The sequence below is a fragment of the Saimiri boliviensis genome, chromosome 11 (genome assembly GCF_048565385.1).
Source record: "Saimiri boliviensis isolate mSaiBol1 chromosome 11, mSaiBol1.pri, whole genome shotgun sequence".
In the NCBI taxonomy this organism is placed as follows: domain Eukaryota; kingdom Metazoa; phylum Chordata; class Mammalia; order Primates; family Cebidae; genus Saimiri; species Saimiri boliviensis.
The window spans coordinates 10,647,221-10,668,044 of NC_133459.1; the positions used below are offsets into that span (position 1 = coordinate 10,647,221).

At 54.0% G+C, this 20,824-nt stretch overlaps 1 protein-coding gene across 4 annotated transcripts; it reads right to left on the minus strand.

The window, feature by feature from the left end:
• Positions 1 to 42: 42 nt before the first annotated feature.
• MAD2L2 (mitotic arrest deficient 2 like 2) lies at positions 43 to 19,990 on the minus strand. Of its 4 annotated transcripts, none has more exons than XM_039473635.2 (9): positions 19,964 to 19,990; positions 6,645 to 6,696; positions 6,434 to 6,552; positions 2,986 to 3,057; positions 2,290 to 2,390; positions 1,525 to 1,619; positions 1,159 to 1,232; positions 643 to 735; positions 43 to 378 (listed from the first exon to the last, which is right to left on the minus strand). In XM_039473635.2, exons 2-9 carry the CDS (start codon positions 6,682 to 6,684, stop codon positions 337 to 339), a joined length of 636 nt encoding a protein of 211 aa, XP_039329569.1. In that variant the 5' UTR covers positions 6,685 to 6,696; positions 19,964 to 19,990; the 3' UTR covers positions 43 to 336. The 4 variants fall into 4 exon arrangements, with proteins under 4 accessions (XP_039329569.1, XP_039329568.1, XP_003936072.1 ...); XM_039473634.2 differs by lacking the exon at positions 19,964 to 19,990 and adding an exon at positions 19,617 to 19,810; XM_003936023.4 differs by lacking the exon at positions 19,964 to 19,990 and adding an exon at positions 7,123 to 7,245.
• Positions 19,991 to 20,824: the final 834 nt, after the last annotated feature.

Here is a 20,824-nt window from a genome sequence, read left to right on the forward strand (position 1 = left end):
CCTGATACCTGTCCCTCCCACTCCGGTTAGTGACAGCTCAGCTCAGGCCAGCCCTTGGGGCCCCTTTATTGAAACAACTCACAGCACAGTATTTGAGACAGACAGTGTTGGCCGGCGGAACCCCAGGAGGCTGAGAAGTCGAGGTCACGGCATCCTCACTGCCCCCCTGGGGGAGGCATCCTCCAAGTAGACCTGAGCGGCCCCAGGCTGGGGTGGGCGGTCCACACACAGAGGCGATAAGAGCACTTGGAATCAGGGCAGCCATGCAGCACTGCCCTAGGTGGGGATCCCCCAAAGTCTGACAGTTCGGGCATCAGTGGGGTGGCAGGTGCCCCCTCAGCTGCCTTTATGAGCGCGCTCTTCCACGTAAAGCTGCATCTGATGGACACAAGCAAGCAGCCACGGTCAGTGAGACAGCCAGGACATCTCTGCTGGAGGACCCAGAAGCCCCTGGTGGGCGGATCTCCGCCAAGGGTGGAGCCTCGTGGCCATAGCCGAGGTGAAGAAGGGTAGAGATGGGAGGAGCTTTCTACCCGGCATTCCCTCCTCCTCCCCTCCAAGCCCTCTAGCAGGGCCTCAGCACCGGGCCTCGCTTCCTAAGCATTCCCTAAATAAAGCCCCCCGGGTCCCCACAAAGCTCACCTTTAAAATGTCCGACGTCATGGTTTTCAGTGGTATCAGCCGGGGGTCATGCATGTGGACATCCTGCTCATCCGCCAGGATCCAGGGGAAATCCTAGAGAAGGGACAAAGGTCGGGGGGGTGATGGGGGGGCGGGGCCCTGGCCTGCTCTCACCTCCAACCTGAGCCTCAGAATCACTAGGGAGCTATTGGTAATGCAGACCCCAGGACCCCCCACCCCCGACAGAGGCCAAGTCCATAGAAACCAAGTGATGAACAAGCACCTAGGCCCCCTCCAGAGAGCCCCCACTTCAGAAGAGCCAGGGTGAGCTGGGGACCCCAGCCGGTGGCTACACCTGGGCTCCTCACTATCCCAAGTGCCCAGATGGAACAGTGGCCAGGCCTGAGGACCTGCTGGGTGCAGGCGCTGCTGCCCCAACGTAATGAGAAGCTGGCCACAGGCAACACCCCTGCCCCGCCTGGAACTTCAGCATCAAGTTTCCAGAGCCTGCGCCCAGGTCGACCCGCCTCCCCTCACCTTGATGACCTGGATCTTCTCCATGTTGCGAGTGGCGGCTTCTCTCGTGTGCACCAGGACTGTGAAGGTACAGCCTGGAGAGGCAAGAGGCTGGTGGAGGCTCCCCTGCCGCCCCGGTGCCTGCCACTTCCCCCTTCCCTTGCTGGCTCGGCAGCCCCCCAGAGCAGAGTGCAAAACAAGTGCTAAGAAAAGGCCCAGTCAATAGGGAGATGGAAGCCAGGTGGAGTCAATCGGGGGGCTTCCCAAAGGAGGTGGACTCTCAGGAAGAGATGAGGCTCAGAGCAGCAAACATGGACCTGGGAACACAGACCAACCCAAGATAACCATGGGAATGCCCAGGGAAGAGAGGGTGGGGAGAGGACACACCTGGGGGGTTGTGGTCCAGGACGGCATCGCACACGCTGATCTTCAGGATGAAGGCTCGGAGCAGCTGCTCCACGTGCGACAACAGGGAGTCTGAGCTGGGAATGAGAGGAGGTCTTCCCGTCACACTGGCGCCCTCCCCCCCACCACGGGCAATTGACCTTGGATGCAGACGTGGGTACGGAGCCCCTCCAGTGCCTCTGAGAGTGTTGGTTGCCTAGGGCCCAGCTCCCTATCTGATCCACATAATTCCAACCAGCAAGGGAGTATAAAAGCAATGCCCAATCCCACTGGGCAGGCAGTGAGGGGGAGGTCCGAGGAGGCCTCCCTATGTGGTTTTCACGTGCAGCCAGAGAACCAGGACACCAAGCCAGGAGGGGAAAGGGCTTCCCTGAGGCCACACAGCCCATGGGAACAGGTTGGTGCCAGATTCCAGTGCCCTGATGTCACCATCAAAAGCATGCAGTTGACCAACTAACACACGTGCCAGAGGTCAACTTCCAGTTGACTGGGCACTTGCCTGGGAAGGCGGGAAACTGGTTCTGTGTCCTGAGCTCTGCCCCAACTCAGGTGACCCTGGGTAGGTCATGTCATCTCTCTGGACCCATCTCAGCTGCTCACAGGCTGTCCCCTTGTCAGGCTGGCGCATCTTGCCCTTTCTCCTCCCAGCCCTTTACCAAGGTATTCAAGGGCTGCCTTAAAGGGGTGGGTGTGTTGCCAGAGGCAGACCTGACACCAGCTAGCAGGCGAGGGGAAGGGACAGCCCACCTGATGGACAGCAGTGGAGGCTGGGTGATCTCAAAGACGAATTTCTCCACTGGGCGGTGCTCTTTATCCAAAATCACCACCACTACTTTTTCCACATCATTCTGCAAGGAGAGGAATTCCCCACTGCAGAGCCAGGCACCCCACCCCCACTCCACCACCCCACCTCCACCCCCCTGCCCAAGGAAGGATGGGAAACGGCCAGGTCACAGCCCTGCTTGGCTGCTAGGCAAGGGAGCCCCAAGAGCCCAGACAGCAGGTTTGAGAAGTTGGCACCCTCTGACGTGAGTGGCACAGGCTGAGAATCCTCTCAGCCTATGGGGAAGGTCCCAGGAAGTCTGAGATCAGGACTAGATGGGGAAGAAACCCTGAGGCGTTCAGCCCAGACAGAACATTTAGGGTAGAGAACAAGGCATGGGTATGAAAACCCAGAACCCTCTTGGGGTAGCCCCTACTCAGAGCCAGCTCCACCAACCCAGGCTCCCAGGCCCAAGGCACCCTCAACGTGGCCCACATGCCTTGGGGCCTGTCCCTGGATTGGGATGGTCTCCAGAGTGCAGGGTGCAGGCTTCTGGGTATTAGAGCCAAGAGGGCCCCACAGAATCCTAGCATCGCCCCATCCCAGAGTTGGACCTGTGAGCATAGAGGGACAGGGGTGAGCATGGGGTGAGGTGGCTGGGAGGCCCAGTGCCCCCTTACCTTCTCCAGGAGTGGCTTGACGCAGTGCAGCGTGTCCTGGATATACTGATTCAGCTCCGGATGGCAGGACATCTGCACACAACACGCTGCCAGTGAGCCTCAAAGCACAGACAGGGAAACCGCCCAACACCACCAGGGGCTCAAGTCTGCCTCCTGTCAGCAGCTTTCTAGGGCCCCTACCCAGGAAACCCCACTTTCCCTCATGAGACTTAGAGCTGTGAATTTATCCATGGAGAAAGAAGTTAGAAGATAAGATTCAGGCTGGGCCCGGTGGCTCACTCCTATTATCCTAGCAGTTTGAGAGGCTGAGGCGGGTGAATCACTTGATGTCAGGAGTTTCAGACCAGCCTGGCCGAAATGGCAAAACCCCATCTCTACTAAAAACACAAAAATAGGCCGGGCGCGGTGGCTCACGCCTGTAATCCCAGCACTTTGGGAGGCAGAGGAGGGTGGATCATGAGGTCAAGAGATCGAGACCATCCTGGTCAACATGGTGAAACCCCGTCTCTACTAAAAATACAAAAAATTAGCTGGGCATGGTGGTGCATGCCTGTAATCCCAGCTACTCAGGAGGCTGAGGCAGGAGAATTGCCTGAACCCAGGAGGCGGAGGTTGTGGTGAGCCGAGATCGCACCATTGCACTCCAGCCTGGGTAACAAGAGCGAAACTCCGTCTCAAAAAAAAAAAAAAAAAAAAAAAAAAAAAAAAAAAAAACACACAAAAATAGGCCAGGTTTGGTGGCACCTGTGATCCCAGCTACTCAGGAAGCTGAGGCAGGAGAATCGCTTGAACCCAGGAGGTGGAGATTGCAGTGAGCCAAGATCGAGCCATTGCACTCCAGCCTGGGTGACAGAGCGAGATTCCATTAAAAAAAAAAAAAAACATAAGAATTCAATCCGCTGGGCGTGGTGGCTCACGCCTGTAATCCCAGCACTTTGGGAGGCCGAGGCAGGTGGATCACGAGGTCAGGAGATTGAGACCATCCTGGTCAACATGGTGAAACCCCATCTCTACTAAAAATACAAAAAATTAGCTGGGCATGGTGGCACGTGCCTGTAATCCCAGCTACTCAGGAGGCAGAGGCAGGAGAATTGCCTGAACCCAGGAGGCGGAGGTTGCTGTGAGCTGAGATCGCGCCATTGCACTCCAGCCTGGGTAACAAGAGCGAAACTCCGTCTCAAAAAAAAAAAAAAGAATTCAATCCAAACATGAGCATTTAATATAGCATTAGGGGTTCTTATGTGGGGCCCATGGATTCCTCCAGAGTCTGAAAAGACCCTAAAGTTACATCTTTGTGCACTTGGGCATTTTTCCAGGAAAAGGATCCAAGAAAATGTAATCAGCTTTCAAAAGTTAAGAACTAAGGAGCTGTGTGGGCTCAGGCAAATTCTTAACTTTTCTGAGCTTCAATCACTTCATCTATGAAGATCTCAAAAACAAAAAGTGAGGATTTAAATGAGGTCAGTGCCTAGCAGACAGTGAGTATTCAGTAAGTATCAATTCTTTTTCCTTTTCCCTGTAAACGTGACTCTCAAGTTACTATAGGATTGTGTTTGGATAAACCCATCAAATATCAGCAGTGGAAAATGTATTTAATACATGTAACCTACCGAACATCACAGCTTAGCCAAGCCTACCTAAACACACTCAAAACACTTACATTAGCCCACAGTTGGGCGGGATTATCTAACACAAAACCTACTTCGTAATAAAGTGCTCACGCCTGTAATTCCAGCACTTTGGGAGGTCAAGGTTGGAGATCACCTGAGGTCAAGAGTTCAAGACCAGCCTGACTAACATGGAGAAACCCCGTTTCTACTAAAAATACAAAAATTAGCCAGGTGTGGTGGCACACGACTGTAATCCCAGCTACTCGGGACACTGAGGCAGGAGAATCACTTGGCCCTGGGAGGCGAGGTTGCAGTGAGCCAAGATCACATCACTGCACTCCAGCGAGGGCAACAGAGCAAGACTCTGTCTCATAAAATAAAAAATAAAGGGCCGGGCGCGGTGGCTCAAGCCTGTAATCCCAGCACTTTGGGAGGTCGAGGCGGGTGGATCACGAGGTCAAGAGATCGAGACCATCCTGGTCAACATGGCGAAACCCCATCTCTACTAAAAATACAAAAAATTAGCTGGGCATGGTGGCGCGTGCCTGTAATCCCAACTACTCAGGAGGCTGAGGCAGGAGAATTGCCTGAACTCAGGAGGCAGAGGTTGCAGTGAGCCGAGATCACGCCATTGCACTCCAGCCTGGGTAACAGGAGCGAAACTCTGTCTCAAAAAAATATAAATAAATAAAGTGCTGAATATCTCACGTAACATCTTGAAAACTATACTGGAAGTGAAAAAACAATGGTGGTATGGGGACTTGAAGCCGGGACCATCTGGATGTCCTTTAAGCTTCTACCACTTATTCTCATGTTTCCTGAGTGCCTTCGAGAGACAGGCACTTCTAGGGACTGATACAGTGCCATGCACACTGCTCTGTCTGCCTTTTGCTCTGTCTGCCTTTTAGCAGACAGAGTTCACAGTAAATGGTAAGGAGGTGTTGGAGGTTTTTGGAAATCCCCTCCTCACACCAAGGTTCACCAGCTTCAGGAGCTCTTTCAAAGTGCAACCATGCCCCCAGGGTAACTCTTATCAGGCCTGGTCCCTAACTTCTGGCAAGGGAAATTCCCTTCTGTGGGGTGGGTAGGCAACCCTACTTTGGAACTGGAAGGCAAGGGCAGAGCCCTGGGGAATGAGATGGCCAGAAGTGGAAGAGATTTTTTGTTTTTGTTTTTTTGAGACGGAGTTTCACTCTTTGCACCCAGGCTGGCGTGCAATGGCACAATCTCGGCTCACCGCAACCTCTGCCTCCCCGGTTCAAGCCATTCTCCTGCCTCAGCCTCCCGAGTAGCTGGGATTACAGGCATTAGCTATCACGGCCGGCTAATTTTTGTATTTTTAGAAGAGGCGGGGTTTCACCATGTTTGTCAGGCTGGTCTCAAACTCCCGACCTCAGGTACTCGCCTGCCTCAGCCTCCCAAAGTGCTGGGATTACAGGAGTAAGCCACCACGCCCGACGCCCGACCGAAGAGTTTTTTTGTTTTTGTTTTTGTTTTTTTGAGACGGAGTTTCGCTCTTGTTACCCAGGCTGGAGTGCAATGGCGCGATCTCGGCTCACCACAACCTCCATCTCCTGGGTTCAAGTAATTCTCCTGCCTCAGCCTCCCGAGAAGCTGGGACTACCGGCGTGTGCCACCATGCCCAGCTAATTTTTGTATTTTTAATAGAGACGGGGTTTCACCATGTTAACCAGGACGGTCTCGATCTCTTGACCTCGTGATCCACCCGTCTCGCCTCCCAAAGTGCTGGGATTATAGGTGTGAGCCACCGCGCCCGGCCCGAAGAGTTTTTAAAAGTCCACCCTGTACCCACTCTGTGGTTCTGGGACGCGCCTCACCTGGACCGGCACGTTGTACTTCTTGCGTTTCTGGAAGATGCCCACCGGGTAGACCTCGCGCACGTAGAGGATGAGATGCACGGCCACCTCCAGAAACTCGCAGAGCACATCGGCCACCACTGCAGGGGGCACAAGCCGGTGGTGCGCTCCGCGCAGCCCGCAGGCCCAGACGCCCCCCGCCCCCCGGGGCCCGCAGGTCCGACCTCCCTACCTTGGCCAAAGTTGAGGTCCTGTCGTGTGAGCGTGGTCATCCTTCCCGCTACCTGGGTGGTGGGGCAAGGGCAGGGGGTAGTTCCAGAGACTCAGGAGCCCAGAACTCGCCCGCCTCCGCCGCCTTTTCCCTGCCCACAGTCTGTGGGAACTGGGGCAGGACCTCCCGCTCCGCACAGGCTCAGGACAGCTGGGAAGGACCCCCACCCCCACGCTGGCGTCCGTGTTTGAGGGCATCAGCCTCAATCCACTGACCGCCCGCGCTCCCTCGCCCCGCCGCCCGAGGGGCAGGAAAGACTACAGCGGTGCCCGCGGAAAGGACAGGGCCGCGGACGCAGAGGGAAACAGCTGGATGCGCAGTGCCGGGAGCGCAAAGCGGGACACCGGGAAAGCAAAGCTGGGCTGGAATAAGACCCCGACCCCTGCCCGGCGGATCCCTCCCGGGGCGAACCCCGCCCCCTCTCCCTTTACCCCGGTACCGGCTCTGGGCTCGGTTCCCGCCCGGGATCGAGCCCGGCCCCGCCGCGGGAAGCCACCGATCGGACGGATCGCGCCTCCCGCTCAACCCGGGGCCTCGGCGCCGCTCGGTGACGTTCGCGGAGTTCCGGCGGGTCCTAGAGCCCGACGTTCAGGCCACGCCCACTTTCCCGCCCCGCCCAGGCCGCGCCCATTCCCGCCGGACCAAACCCAGGCTGGCACCGGGCGGTTCCGCCTGCGGGGGCGGGGCGGGGCTCCGGGGGGCGGGCCCCGGCGACGGGGAGGGGCTGAGACCCAAGGCACCACCTCCCTTTGACTTCCGGTGGGCGCGAAGAAAACACAAGGTTGATCTCCAAGTCGCATCCGATCGCTACGTATCTTCCCCCAGAGGGCACTTCTCTCGTTCTAGCAGGCGCCAGAAAGGGCGGATAGGGGTGGCTGGGGAGGACCAGAGGGAGGGCGCAGCTGGGGACTAAGGGCAGCCGCAAGTGAGCTAGCCCGAGTCACCATTTCTGCAGCTGACCACCAAAAGCGAATCCTCTGGCTCGGGGGAGGGAACAGGGGAAGACAGGGGTGCACCGGTTGTCAAGACCCGGGTGAAATTTTAAAAATTTTTAAAAAGGGGGCGTGCACTGGGGCCGCCCCCGCCCCGCCCCCACCGAGAACCTAAATGCCGCCTGGCTGACCGCCCAAGAGGATGAACCCTTCCCGTCCTGCGTTTCATAGCAATAGCTGACCTTTGTGGGGCTGCAGCCGAGTGCTGGGCACTGGACTAAGTGTGTCCGTGGATTATCTCACTAAGTCCTCGGAGTAACTCCATGCGGCAGTTACTGTGACTGTTCCCTTTATACAGATGAGTCAAGCGAGGTGCACAAGGGCGAATACCCTGCCCAAGTCTCCCAGCTGATGGGGTGGGCGCTGGCTGAGGTGCCTCCTTCCACTACATTTTACGGCTCCGAAGTCCCCCAGGGGCATGGACTCGGCCTGAAGTCCTGAAAGGGCCCTCAGAGATGATGATATTATCAAAATAATAAAAAATATTTACTAACATTGAGCACTTCTTATGTGTCAAACACTGATTTCTTTAATTCTCTAATTAACCCTAGCAGCTAAGTCTCCATTTTATAGTCCCACTTTACAGATGGTTAAACAGGCCCAGAGTCGTTCTCTACTTCGACAAAATCATACAGTGGGACTACAAACCCAGCTCTGATGCCTCTGCTGACACCAGGGCGTCCAGTGATCTTCAGCCCCCTTGTTTTACAAGTGAGAAAACTCAGATCCGAGAAGCAGCCACAGAGTGAGTGGGCAACAAGTCAGGACCAGAAGCCAAGAGGACTTTGCCTGTGACCTCCAGGGATGTTAAGAGCTTGTTAGTAGTCCCGTCGTCTGTTTGGACACAGATCTAGCCAGACTTGTTTATCGTTTACAGCTCATTATAGGAGACCTGGATCCCTCCCCCACAACCAGATGCCTTCAAACCTGCATTTCCAGACTTCCAATTCGGAGAGAAAAAGTAACCTGTAAGTAATCCATTAAGCTAGGAATGTCAGCAAAACATTTCTTCAAATGCAGTCCTAGGAAATCTGCATCAGAATCCCCCAGGAGCCCATTAATCACAGCTGCCCCACTGCCCAGAGCAACCTGATGGAGGTGGGGTGCACAGCAGGGCGCTGGCCCTTTAACAAGCTCCGCAGGGGCCCGGATGCCCAGCAAAGTGTGGGAATCGCCACAGAGGTTTGGACTGTTCCCAGAGAATATCTGCATTTTGTAAAGCTGTGATGCTCAACCCACAGGGATGGATGATTTTGTCTTAGGAAACTGATGCACTTGGCAGCACATGCTGGGCATAGCAACCCTTCTCAGGACCTGGGGACCCTGCCCACATCATGCCATTTCCACACACAGCTGGCTGAGCGCTCGCTGGCTTAGAGGCAGTGTCCCATGGCTCCTTGAGATTGAGTCATTGCAGAACTGGGGAAACCGAGGCTCTTTCCTTTCCCTCTCTGGAGGCTGTTTAAGCAGCTTTTGCATTGGTGACAGCAGTGGCAGTCATAGGGGGCAACTCCTTGCAAAGGAGCCCTTCCGACTGGGGCCCGGGGTGGGGAAACTGACAGCTGAATGACTCCCCTGATGGCCTTCGGGACACAGTGTGAGGGGCATGGGGGCTCAAGTCAGGCGTTCCCTACATGGGCTCCCAGCCCCAGCCCTCTGCCCTGGGAAGACACAGTGCAAGCCACCCAGAGAACTCCTGACACACACAGGTAAGAACATCAGAAACACCTTGGAGGACATAATCCCAACCCTCATTTTTCCTTGGGAAAACTGAGGTTCCAACAGCTCTTGACACTGGGGTACCCACCCTGTCAACTAGAAACCGGTGGATAAAAACACCTGGGTTTGCAAATATTGTATGTTCTCACTTATAAGTGGGAGCTAAGATATGAGGATACAAAGGTATGGGAATGTCATAATGGACTTTGGGGGACTCTAGGAGAAGGGTGGGGAGGTGAGGGATAAAAGACTACATATTGGGCTGGGCCTGGTGGCTCACACCTGTAATCCCAGCACTTTGAGAGGCCGAGGTGGGCGGATCACAAGGTCAAGAGATCAAGACCATCCTGGCTAACATGGTGAAACTGCATCTCTACTAAAAGTACAAAAATTAGCTGGGCATGGTGGAGCATGCCTGTAATCCCAGCTACTTGGGAGGCTTAGTTCGGCAGGAGAATCGCTTGAACCCGGTAGACAGAGGTTGCAGTGAGCCGAGATTGTGCAACTACACTCCAGCCTGGCGACAGAGCAAGACCTGTCTCACACAAAAAATTAAAAGACTACATATTGGGTACAGTGTACACTGCTCAGGTGATGGGTGCACCAAAATCTCAGCAATCACCACTAAGGAACTTATCCATGTAACCGAAAATTATTGCAATTTAAAAAACATGTTTGTGTTTGGAGCCTTGGATTCACAACCAATCACAAAAAGAAGGAAGGTGGGCTAAGAAGCAGATGGGGAGGGATTCAAACAGTTCTGACCCCAAACCCCCAAAAGGCTTAGGTCTCATTAGTGAAATGAACAGGCCAGACAGATGTTCCCTAAACCTCTGATGGCCTCAGGTTCCATGAGGGCGGGGCAGGGGCAGGGGGTCGTGTCAGCATGGGACCATCGGGGGAGCTCTGCCTGGACTCCATCCACGGGCTCTTCAGCATCTGGTTTTCATATCTTAATCGCATCAGCATGATGGATGGTCACAGGATCCAGATTACATTATGGGGTTAATTTTTTTTTTTTTTTTGAGACGGAGTTTCACTCCTTACCCAGGCTGGAGTGCAATGGTGCGATCTCGGCTCACTGCAACCTCCGCCTCCTGGGTTCAGGCAATTCTCCTGCCTCAGCCTCCTGAGTAGCTGGGATTACAGGCACGCACCACCATGCCCAGCTGATTTGTATTTTTAGTAGAGACGGGGTTTCACCATGCTGACCAGGAGGGTCTCGATCTCTTGACCTCGTGATCCACCCGCCTCGGCCTCCCAAAGTGCTGGGATTACAGGCTTGAGCCACCATGCCCAGCCCATTATGGGGTTAATTTATTACATTTTTGAACACCCGTCTGCTGGGAGACTGTTGTTGAAAGTTATTTGCATATTTTTCACCGTAATAACAATATGTAGGAGGGCGGCTGGGAAGGAAGGATGGGTGTTTAGGAGGAGCAAGAGCTTATTTGCCAACTAGAGCAGGTCCCTGAGGATCTGTGATGGCATAGAGGGAAAATTACTCCCAAAAGACACTGAAGTGGAAACTGAGAAGGTGAGCCTTAAGTGCCAGCCCAGCAAAGACAAGACCTGCATGGACAGGGGAGGACTGCTGGGGACTGCTGGGGACTGCTGGGGACTGCTGGGGTTTATGGAACACACACACTGTGAATGAACCAGGTGATGAGGTTTCCAGACCCCTCCCATCCCCACCAGGCTTATGGCAGAATGAATCATCTCCTGCCCTGCCTAAGGTTCCCAGGACACCAATCCCATGGGGTACGGGGGACATACAGAGTGAGTCACACATAGCCTGGTGACGATCCCCCAACACCCTGATGGTCAGGCCCATCCAATGGCAATATCCCTGGGCAGGGACCCAGCCTCATTCATTATTTCAGTACTGTGCCTGGCCAAATTCAGGTTCTCTCTCTCTCTCTCTCTCTCTCTCTCTCTCTCTCTCTCTCTCTCTCTCTCTCTCTCTCTCTCCCCTCTCTCTCTTTTTCCAGAGACAGGGTCTCTCCTTGTCAACTAGCATAGAGTGCAGTGGGGCAATCATAGCTCACTGCAACCTGAAACTCCTGGGCTCCAGGGAGCCTCCTACCTCAGCTCCCTGAGTAGCTAGGATTATAGGTGTACACCACCACACTTGGCTAATTTTTCAAAATTTTTGTGGAGGCAGGGTCTCACCATGTTGCCTAGGCTGGTCTCGAACTCCTGGGCTCAAGTGATCTTCCTGTCTCACTCCCAAAATGCTGAGATTACAGTCTTGAGTTACAACACCCAGCCCAAATTCAGGTTCTCAGTGAATGTGTGTTAAATGAGTGAATGAAAGAATGAATGACAGAGGAATGAAAGTGGCTTATCGCCACTTGCCTGACTTGAATCCCAACTGAGTCTAGATAAGGAGCAAAAAACACCAACTTCAGTGTCTGGGTTGTGGCTATGCAGAGAAAAGCTTTTTTCAAAAACAAAAGCAAGGGCTATGGCATGTTTCACAGGGTGTCCCCAGCACCCACTGGACCTGCTTTTATGTCCAGCGTGCTGCTTCTCTCCCCAGTGCTGCCCCTTAACCAGCTGTGAGGCCCTTCTTTCTCTAATCCTCAGTTTACTCATCTGTAAAATGGGATGATGGTTGTTCCAATTTCATAGGATTGAGCCAAGAGCAAATGTTTATGTTCATATTTATAAAAATATAAAGTGCACAAAGCCAGGCACGGTGGCTCTCAACTATATTCCCAGCTTTTTGGGAAGCCTAAGTGGATGGACCGCTCGAGCTCAGGAGTTCAAGACCAGCCTGGGCAACATGGCAAAAACTCTACAAAAAATACATAAAAAATAGCTGAGCATGGTGGCATGCATTTGTAGCTACCTTGGGAAATAGAAATGGGGCCATGGGAGTACTGCTAAGGATGGTTTGGATGGGGTTTTGAAAAGTGTGACAGCTTGTCCAGAGTGTTTGCCCTGAACAAGCAAAGTGGGAGCTGAAGTGGGGGGATCACTTGAGCCAGGGATGTCAAGGCTGCAGTGAGCCATGTTTGTACCACTGCGCTCCAACTTAGGTGACAAAGTGAGACTCTGTCTCAAAAAATAAACAAATAAGGCCAGGTGAGGTGGCTCACACTTGTAATCCCAGCACTTTGGGAGGCCAAGGCAGGCACATCAGTAGGAGTCAGGAGTTCGAGACCAGCCTGACCGACATAGAGAAATGCCATCTCTACTAAAAGTACAAAAAATTAGCCAGGGGTGGTGGCGCATGCCTGTAATATCAGCTACTCAGGAGGCTGAGGCAGGAGAATCGCTTGAATCCGGGAGGCGGAGGTTGTGGTGAGCCGAGATTATGCCATTGCACTCCAGCCTGGGTGACAGGAGCGAAACTCCGTCTCAAAATAAATAAATAAAAAGTGCACAAGGCCTGGCACATAAATGGCCGATTAATGGCTGTTATGACCATGATCTTAAGCTCTACATATACTATTTAAGCCCCCAGAGCAAACACTCTGGACAAGCTCTCACGCTTTTCAAAACCCCATCCAAACCATCCTTAGCGGCACCCCCATGGCCCCATTTCCATTTTGCAGGGCAGCAGGCAACTCCCAAGGTGCCCTAGGGAGGACACACAGGATCATGGAAGAAGATGCCTAAAGGCAAGGGCTTCCGGCAGACGGCTCCTCTCCCATCTCACCTGGCCTCCTGGTGTAAGGCCCGACCTGGACAGTTGACCTGAGATGGCTTCCAACACTTTAGCCAGAGCAAACCCCTCACACACCATTCCCTCTGTAGGGGTCTACTGATTCCCCAGTGTTGCTGACCCCTCAGTGATCAGGATCATCTGCTCTTTTCTTTATTCATAGAGACAGGGTCTCAATGTGTTACCCAGGCTGGTCTTGAACATTTGGGCTCCGGAGTTCCTGCCTCAGCCTCCTAAAGCTCTGGGATTACTGGCATGAGCCACTGCACCTAGCCTGGTCATATGTTCTTAAACCTGAGCTTCTATCCGAGACACAAGATGTATTTTTTGAGACAGAGTCTCACTCTTGTCACCCAGGCTGGAGTGCAATGGCACGATCTCAGCCCACTGCAACCTTTGCCTCCCAGGTTCAAGCAATTCTCCTGCCTCAGTATCCCAAGTAGCTGGGACTACAGGCATGCGCCACCATGCCCAGCTAATTCTTTTGTCCTTTTAGTAGAGACAGGGTTTCACCATATCGGCCAGGCTGGTCTCAAACTCCTGACTCCAACTGATGTGCCCGCCTCGGCCTCTCAAAGTGCTGGGATTACAGGTGCGAGCCACTGCACCCAGCCTGAGACTCTAAATGTCTTATACAATGCCAGGAGTGTCCAGATATTCTGAAGCCATCCTGGACCACAAGGTAAGAACTTCTGATCCAGTTAAACTACCACTTAAAAAAAAACAAAAAAACAAAAAAAGACTCTATTGATATATACTTCACGAATCATAAAGTTCACCCTTTCACTGGGTGCAATTCAGTGGTTTTCAGTATAGTCACAAAGTTGTGCATCACTGCCCTCTAATTCAGAACATTTTCATCACTCTCCATGTCTTAAGAAGGGTTGCTGATGCCCAAAGTGTGCCGCCAGGTACATTAATTCGTAAACCACTAATCTACTTTCTGACCTATGGGCTGTCCAATTTTTTTATTTGTGAATTTTATTTTTTGGAGACAGAGCCTTACTCTGTCACCTAGGCTGGAATGCAGTGATGCAATCACAGCTCACTGAAGCCTTAACCTTCTGGACTCAAGTGATACCCCCACCTCAGCCTCCACAATAGCTGCTGGGACCACAGGTCTGTGTCACCACACCCAGCTAATTTTTTTTTTTTTTTTTTTTTTTTTTTTTTTGAGAAGGAGTTTCGCTCTTGTTACCCAGGCTGGAGTGCAATGGCGCAATCTCGGCTCACTGCAACCTCCGCCTCCTGGGTTCAGGCAATTCTCCTGCCTCAGCCTCCTGAGTAGCTGGGATTACAGGCACGTGCCACCATGCCCAGCTAATTTTTTGTATTTTTAGTAGAGACGGGGTTTCACCATGTTGACCAGGATGGTTTCGATCTCTTGACCTCATGATCCACCCGCCTCGGCCTCCCAAAGTGCTGGGATTACAGGCTTGAGCCACCGCGCCCGGCTTTTTTTTTTTTTTTTTTTTTTAGATGCAGTCTTTCTCTGCCACCAAGGCTGGACTGTAGTGGTGCAATCTCAGCTCAATGCAACCTCTGCCTCCCGGGTTCAAGTGATTCTCCTGTCTCAGCCTCCCAAGTAGCTGGGACTACAGGCACCTGCCATCATGCTTGGCTAATTTTTAAATTTTTAGTAGAAACAGGGTTTTGCCATGTTCGCCAGGCTGGTCTCGAACTCCTGACTTCAGGTGATCCACCCACCTCGGCCTCCCAAAGTGTCGGGATTACAGGCATGAGCCACTGCGCCTGACCTGGACTTACCAATACTGAACATTTCATATAAATGGAATCATACAAAATATGGTCTTTTATGTCTGGCTTGTTCCACTTAGCATAATGTTTTCAAGATTCATCCAGGTTGAGTCATGTATTGAACCTTTATTCCTTTGTAGACCTAAATACTCCTGTGTATGGACACACCACATCTGCTTATCCAGTCATCAGCTGATGAATATTGGAGTCTACTTTGGCCACTCAAATATCTGTCCTTTTTTTTTTTTTTTTTTTTTGATGTGGAGTCTCCCTCTGTCACTCAGGCTGGAATGCAGTGGCATCATCTCAGCTCACTGCAACCTCTGCCTCCCAGGTTCAAGCAATTCTCCTGCCTCAGCCTCCCGAGTAACTGGGATTACAGGCACCCGCCACTATGCCCAGATAGTTTTTGTATTTTTTTAAGTAGAGACGGGGTTTCGCCATGTTAGCCTGGCTGGTTTCGAACTCCTGACCTCAAGTGATCTGCCCACTTCAGCCTCCCATAGTGCTGGGATTACAGGCATGAGCCACTGTGCCCGGCCTCAGGTACTTCATTTTACAGACAAGGAAACGGAGGCCCCAAAGTTGCCATAACCTGGATGGGATAGGAGTCCAGGCCTCTCCTAACATCCACCTTTGCCTACTGTATCACCCCAGGTCCAAGCACATTGAAAGATCACCCAGCCCGGGGACAGTCACAGCAGCAGCACTTCATCCAGAGACTCCAAGGTTTCACTCCTGGCTCATGAATGCTGGGCCACGGCTCTATCCTCAATGACTCAAATTATGCCCACTGCCCACTGCCCCCTCACCCAGGCCCGGGTGACCATTGTCTCTTCTCTGCCGCAGTTCTTAGCTGGTCTCCTGTTTTCACCCTTGTCCCACCGTAAATTATTCCCAGTCTTAGGAATCAGCAAACCTGCTAAAAACCTAAGTCGGATCATGTCTCTGCTCTGCTCATGGCGCCGCTAAACAGCTCAAGCCCACGCCGTGGCCTTTGCAGGCTCGTAATGTCAGGGGTATCCGAACAAGAGCGACCCCATCTTGAGTAGGAGCAGGGTAACATGAGTTTGAGACTTACTGGGCCGCATTCCCAGATGGTTAGGCATTCTAAGTCACAGGGTGAGAATGGAGATCAGCACAAGATACAGGTCACAAAGACCTTGCTGCTAAAACAGTTTACAGTAAGGAAGCCTGTCAAAACCCACCAAAACCAAGATGGCCATGAGAGCTACCTCTGGTCATCCTCACTGCTACACTCCCACCGGCGCCATGACAGTTTACAAATTCCATGGCAATGTCAGGAAGTCACCCTATATGATCTAAAAAGGGGAAGCAAAGGCCTTGCACAGTGGCTCACACCTGTAATTCTAGCACTTTGGGAGGCTGTGGTAGGCAGATGACCTGAGGTTAGGAGTTTGAGACCAGCCTGGGCAACATGGCAAAACCCTGTCTCTACTAAAAATAAAAAATAGTAAGCCGGGCATAGTGGTGTGTGCCTGTAATCCCAGCTAATTGGGAGGCTGAGGCATGAGAATTGCTTGAACCCGGGAAGAAGAGATTGCAGTGAGCCAATATCGTGCCGCTCTACCAACCTGGGCAACAAAGTGAGACTGTCTCAAAGAAAAAAAAAAAATTTTAAGGGAAGGCATGAATAATCCACCCCTTGTTTAGCATATCATCAAGAAATAACTGCTAGGTGCAGTGGCTCATGCCTGTAATCCCAGCACTTTGGGAGGCCAAGGCGGATAGATCACAAGGTCAGGAGTTCAAGACCAGCCTGGCCAAGATGTTGAAACCCCGTCTCTACCAAAAATACAAAAATTAGCCAGGTGCAGTGGCAGGAGCCTGTAATCCCAGCTATTTGGGAGGCTGAGGCAGGAGAATCACTTGAACTGGGGGGCGGAGGTTGCAGTGAGCCAAGATGGCACCACTGCATTCCAGCCTGGGTGACAGAATGAGACTCCATCTTAAAAAAAAAAAAAAAAAAAGAAAGAAAAGAAAAAGAAATAACCATAAAATGGGCAACCAGCAGCTCTCGGTGCTATGCTGTCTATGGAGTCGCTATTCTTTTTATTCCTCTACTTTCTTATTCTTTTTTTTGAGACATAATTTCACTCTCTTTGCCCAGGCTGGAATGCAGTGGTGCGATATCGGCTCACTGCCACCTCTGTCTCCCGGATTCAAGCAATTCTCCTGTCTCAGCCTCCCAAGCAGCTGGGATTACAGGTGTGTGCCACCACACTTGGCTAATTTTGTATTTTTAGTAGAGACAGGGTTTGTCCATGTGGGTCAGGCTGGCCTCAAACTCCCAATCTCAGGTGATCTGCCTGCATTGGCCTCCCAAAGTGCTGGGATTACAGTCGTGAGCTACAGCGCCCAGCTTTCCTTTCTTTTTTTTCTTTTTCTTTTTTTTTTTTTTTTTTTTGAGACGGAGTTTTTGCTCTTGTTACCCAGGCTGGAGTGCAATGGCGCGATCTCGGCTCACCGCAACCTCCGCCTCCTGGGTTCAGGCAATTCTCCTGCCTCAGCCTCCTGAGTAGCTGGGATTACAGGCACGCGCCACCATGCCCAGCTGATTTTTTGTATTTTTAGTAGAGACGGGGTTTCACCATGTTGACCAGGCTGGTCTCGATCTCTTGACCTCGTGATCCACCCGCCTCGGCCTCCCAAAGTGCTGGGATTACAGGCTTGAGCCACCGCGCCCGGCTCCTTTCTTTTTTTATTTTATCTTTTATTTTTTTCTCACTAGTTTATACCTCCTCTACTTTCTTAATAAACTTTTTACTCTATGGACTCGCCCTGAATTCTTTCTTGTGTGAGATCCAAGAACCCTCACCTGAGGTCTGGATCGGGACCCCTTTCCAGTAACAACATGGTCCAATCCCAGCTCCCTCTCTGATGTCACCTCGCTCTGTTCCAGCCTGACACTTCTCCTTCCCCAAATATACCAAGCACAATTCTGCCCCAGGACCTTTGCACTGGCTCTTCTGCCTGCATTAGTCTTCTCCTCACAATCACATGGCTCATTACCTCCTTTCCTTTACCAAAAGAATTGCCCCACCAAAGAGGCCCTTCCCAACGACTTTCTGTAAAACAGCACCTCATCCCTTCATGCTTTGTAATGTCCTTTACTTTTCTTCACAACACTAATCACCACCTGACATCATTTACATTTATTTGTTCACTTATCTTCTGTCTCCTTCACTAGAATCTGAGCTCCATCGGAGCAGGAATTCCTTTTTTTTTTTTTTTTTTTTTTTTTGAGAAGGAGTTTCGCTCTTGTTACCCAGGCTGGAGTGCAATGGCGCGATCTCGGCTCACCGCAACCTCCGCCTCCTGGGTTCAGGCAATTCTCCTGCCTCGGCCTCCTGAGTAGCTGGGATTACAGGCTGGATTACAGCCTACTGAGTAGCTGGGATTACAGGCACGCCCCACTATGCCCAGCTAATTTTTTGTATTTTTAGTAGAGACGGGGTTTCACCATGTTGACCAGGATGGTCTGGATCTCTTGACCTCGTGATCCACCCGCCTCGGCCTCCCAAAGTGCTGGGATTACAGGTTTGAGCCACCGCGCCCGGCCCGGAGCAGGAATTCTTGTCCATGTTGTTTACTACTGTAGCTCCGGTGCCGGCACACAGTAGGTGCTCAACAGGTATTTACGGGATGGGTGACTCAAGCCTTCCAGTGAATAAACAGTCCAGTGTTCTCATCAATCCATCCTGGCGCCCACCAGGCGAGTAATATCACGGTAACAATGGCAGCTAAGTTTTCGGGAGCATTTCATATGCTCCAGACCTTAGAAACTTGATCTCTTTACACAGGACACTGCTTTCAATCCTGGAACCCTGACAGTTGGGTGTAATCATGAGCTCAGAGGTTAGGCGACTCGCCTGAGGCCACAGGGGACGGCAGCAGAAGAGGAACACAGACATGCAGCAGAACTGTGTTCTTAAACCTTTAAGTTATAATTTGCCACACGCTGTGGAAAGAAGAAAACAGTCGAGATGGAAGCCACCTGGCGAGCTCAGGGCCCCAGGTGGGAGCGCTGCTACCCACGTATGGGAGTCCGTCCCCATCGCTCTTTGATGTTTGCAGAGTCTGTGGCCCCACTGACCCCGTCGTGAGTTATGGGAGCCACGGGACCCATAACCCAGCATTCCCAGACTCCCAGGGTCGTCAGGACACGGTGCCCCGCGCGGTGATGGATGAGCTGGCCCCAGCGCTGGCTTTGTCCAGGTCGGACCGGACAGAGAAGCTTCAGACAGGCTTTGGACGGGGCGTGGCGTGAGGCGGGCCGCGTGTGCGTGTGTGTGTGTTTGTGTGTGTGTCTGTGTGTGTGTGTCTTGGGGAGACTTTCTCCCTTTCCTGTCGGGAAAGTGGGCACAGGTGTGCCACTGGCGCCCCAGGTGAGCTGGTAGCACTTTGGAGACCCTTTGTACCCCCACATCCAGGAGCGACCTCTCAGAGAACCCTGCCCGCCCATTCTGCGCACTTTCTGCGGCTACAAAGGCCCAGCCTTTCCCAGTACCGCCTCCCCCGCCCTAGGCATTTCTTCCGTCCCTTTTGACAGCCTAAGCGGAATAATCCTTTTGCGGACCCGGGCCCTGCCCGGCCAGACGCGGCCGCAGCCTCGCGCGCAGCCTCGCTCCATTGTTGGGGTCCACCGAGGACACCCCGCCGCGGTCCTTTGTCGCCCGCCCCCCGCGGGGCCACTCCAGATGCGCCACCGCTGCCAGAGCCCCTCCCGTCCCACGCGCCCTGGGCCGCGCCGAGGCGGCTCTTACGCACCGGGAGGAGTGGGCCCGCCTCGCCCGGTGCCCGCACGGCCGCTGGGCTGCGCCTGCCTTTGTCTGCCTCCTTTGTCTGCCCCGCGCCCTCGCGGCGGCGGCGCCTAGGCCTCTGGGGAGCGGGCCCGGAACGCCGAGCGCAGCTGGCGAGGGCGCGCTGGCCGGGAGCGCGCGGGGCCCGGCCCCGGGGCTGCCCCTCGGCTGGGGGCAGTCGGGCCCGCCGCCCGCCGCCCGCCGCCCCTCCTCCGTTCCCTCCCCGCGCTCCCGCCCCCTTCCCTCCTGCCCGCCCACTCCCCCCTTCCTTCCAGCCCCGCTCAGCCTGGGCACATCCTCCCGCCGCCCGCGCACCTCTCCACGCCGTCCCCGTTCCGCGACTCGCCCTCGGCTGCGCTCGGCCCCGCGCCCCTCCGCCCCCTCCCCGCCGGCCGGACAGGTAAGGCACGGCCTCGGCCCGCCCCTGGCCCCGCCCCTCTCGCCGCACCTGGCTGCGAGCCCGGACAAAGGTGGGCTACCTGGCGCGCCCAGGGGCGGGGTGCGCGGGGTCCCGAGGCTGGAGGTGAGGTTGCTGCTTCCTTCCCAGCCCTCGGACCTGTCCATGCGCCAGTCCTTCAGCCGCCTCCGCTCCTCGCCGCGTTTCCCCGCGGCCCCTGGCTCTACTCCCGGTCTCCCCGTCCGTCCACCTGCAGCTGGACGCCCACTTTTCCAAGCTCTGACACCCGGCCTCCCGAGCCTCCTCGCCGCCCACTTGGGGTCCCGGTTCGCACCCACTCGCCCCCTCTGCACTAGTCTTCTCTCTCCGGGACCCAGTCTCCCTTTGTCTCTCTGTCTCTGATTCTCCGGGTGGTCTCTCAAGCGGGAGACCCCAGTCCGCCACTGTAGGAACAAGCCTTCGAAGACTCCCTGAGCCCCGGGCAGAGCTGGAGGGCGTGCCCTCCCGCCCCTATCGAGGCTGCCCTGGGGGCTGGGGTGTGTGGCCGGGGCGGGGGCGCTGAGTGCTCCCAGAACCAGCACCGCTGGTGGCCCCGCGCCCTCCCTTCTGGGCCCAGGCCAGTACTCAGCCTGGCACCCCCGACGGCGCTGGTCTTTCTCCTATGGCCTCCCGCTCTGTCCCTCCCGCTCTCCATCACCGGCTTTTGGCATTTCTCCGTCCGCTTGCCAAAGGTCTCAGCCGCCTTCCTGGCCTGGATATGAGATGAGAGAGGGCCGGGG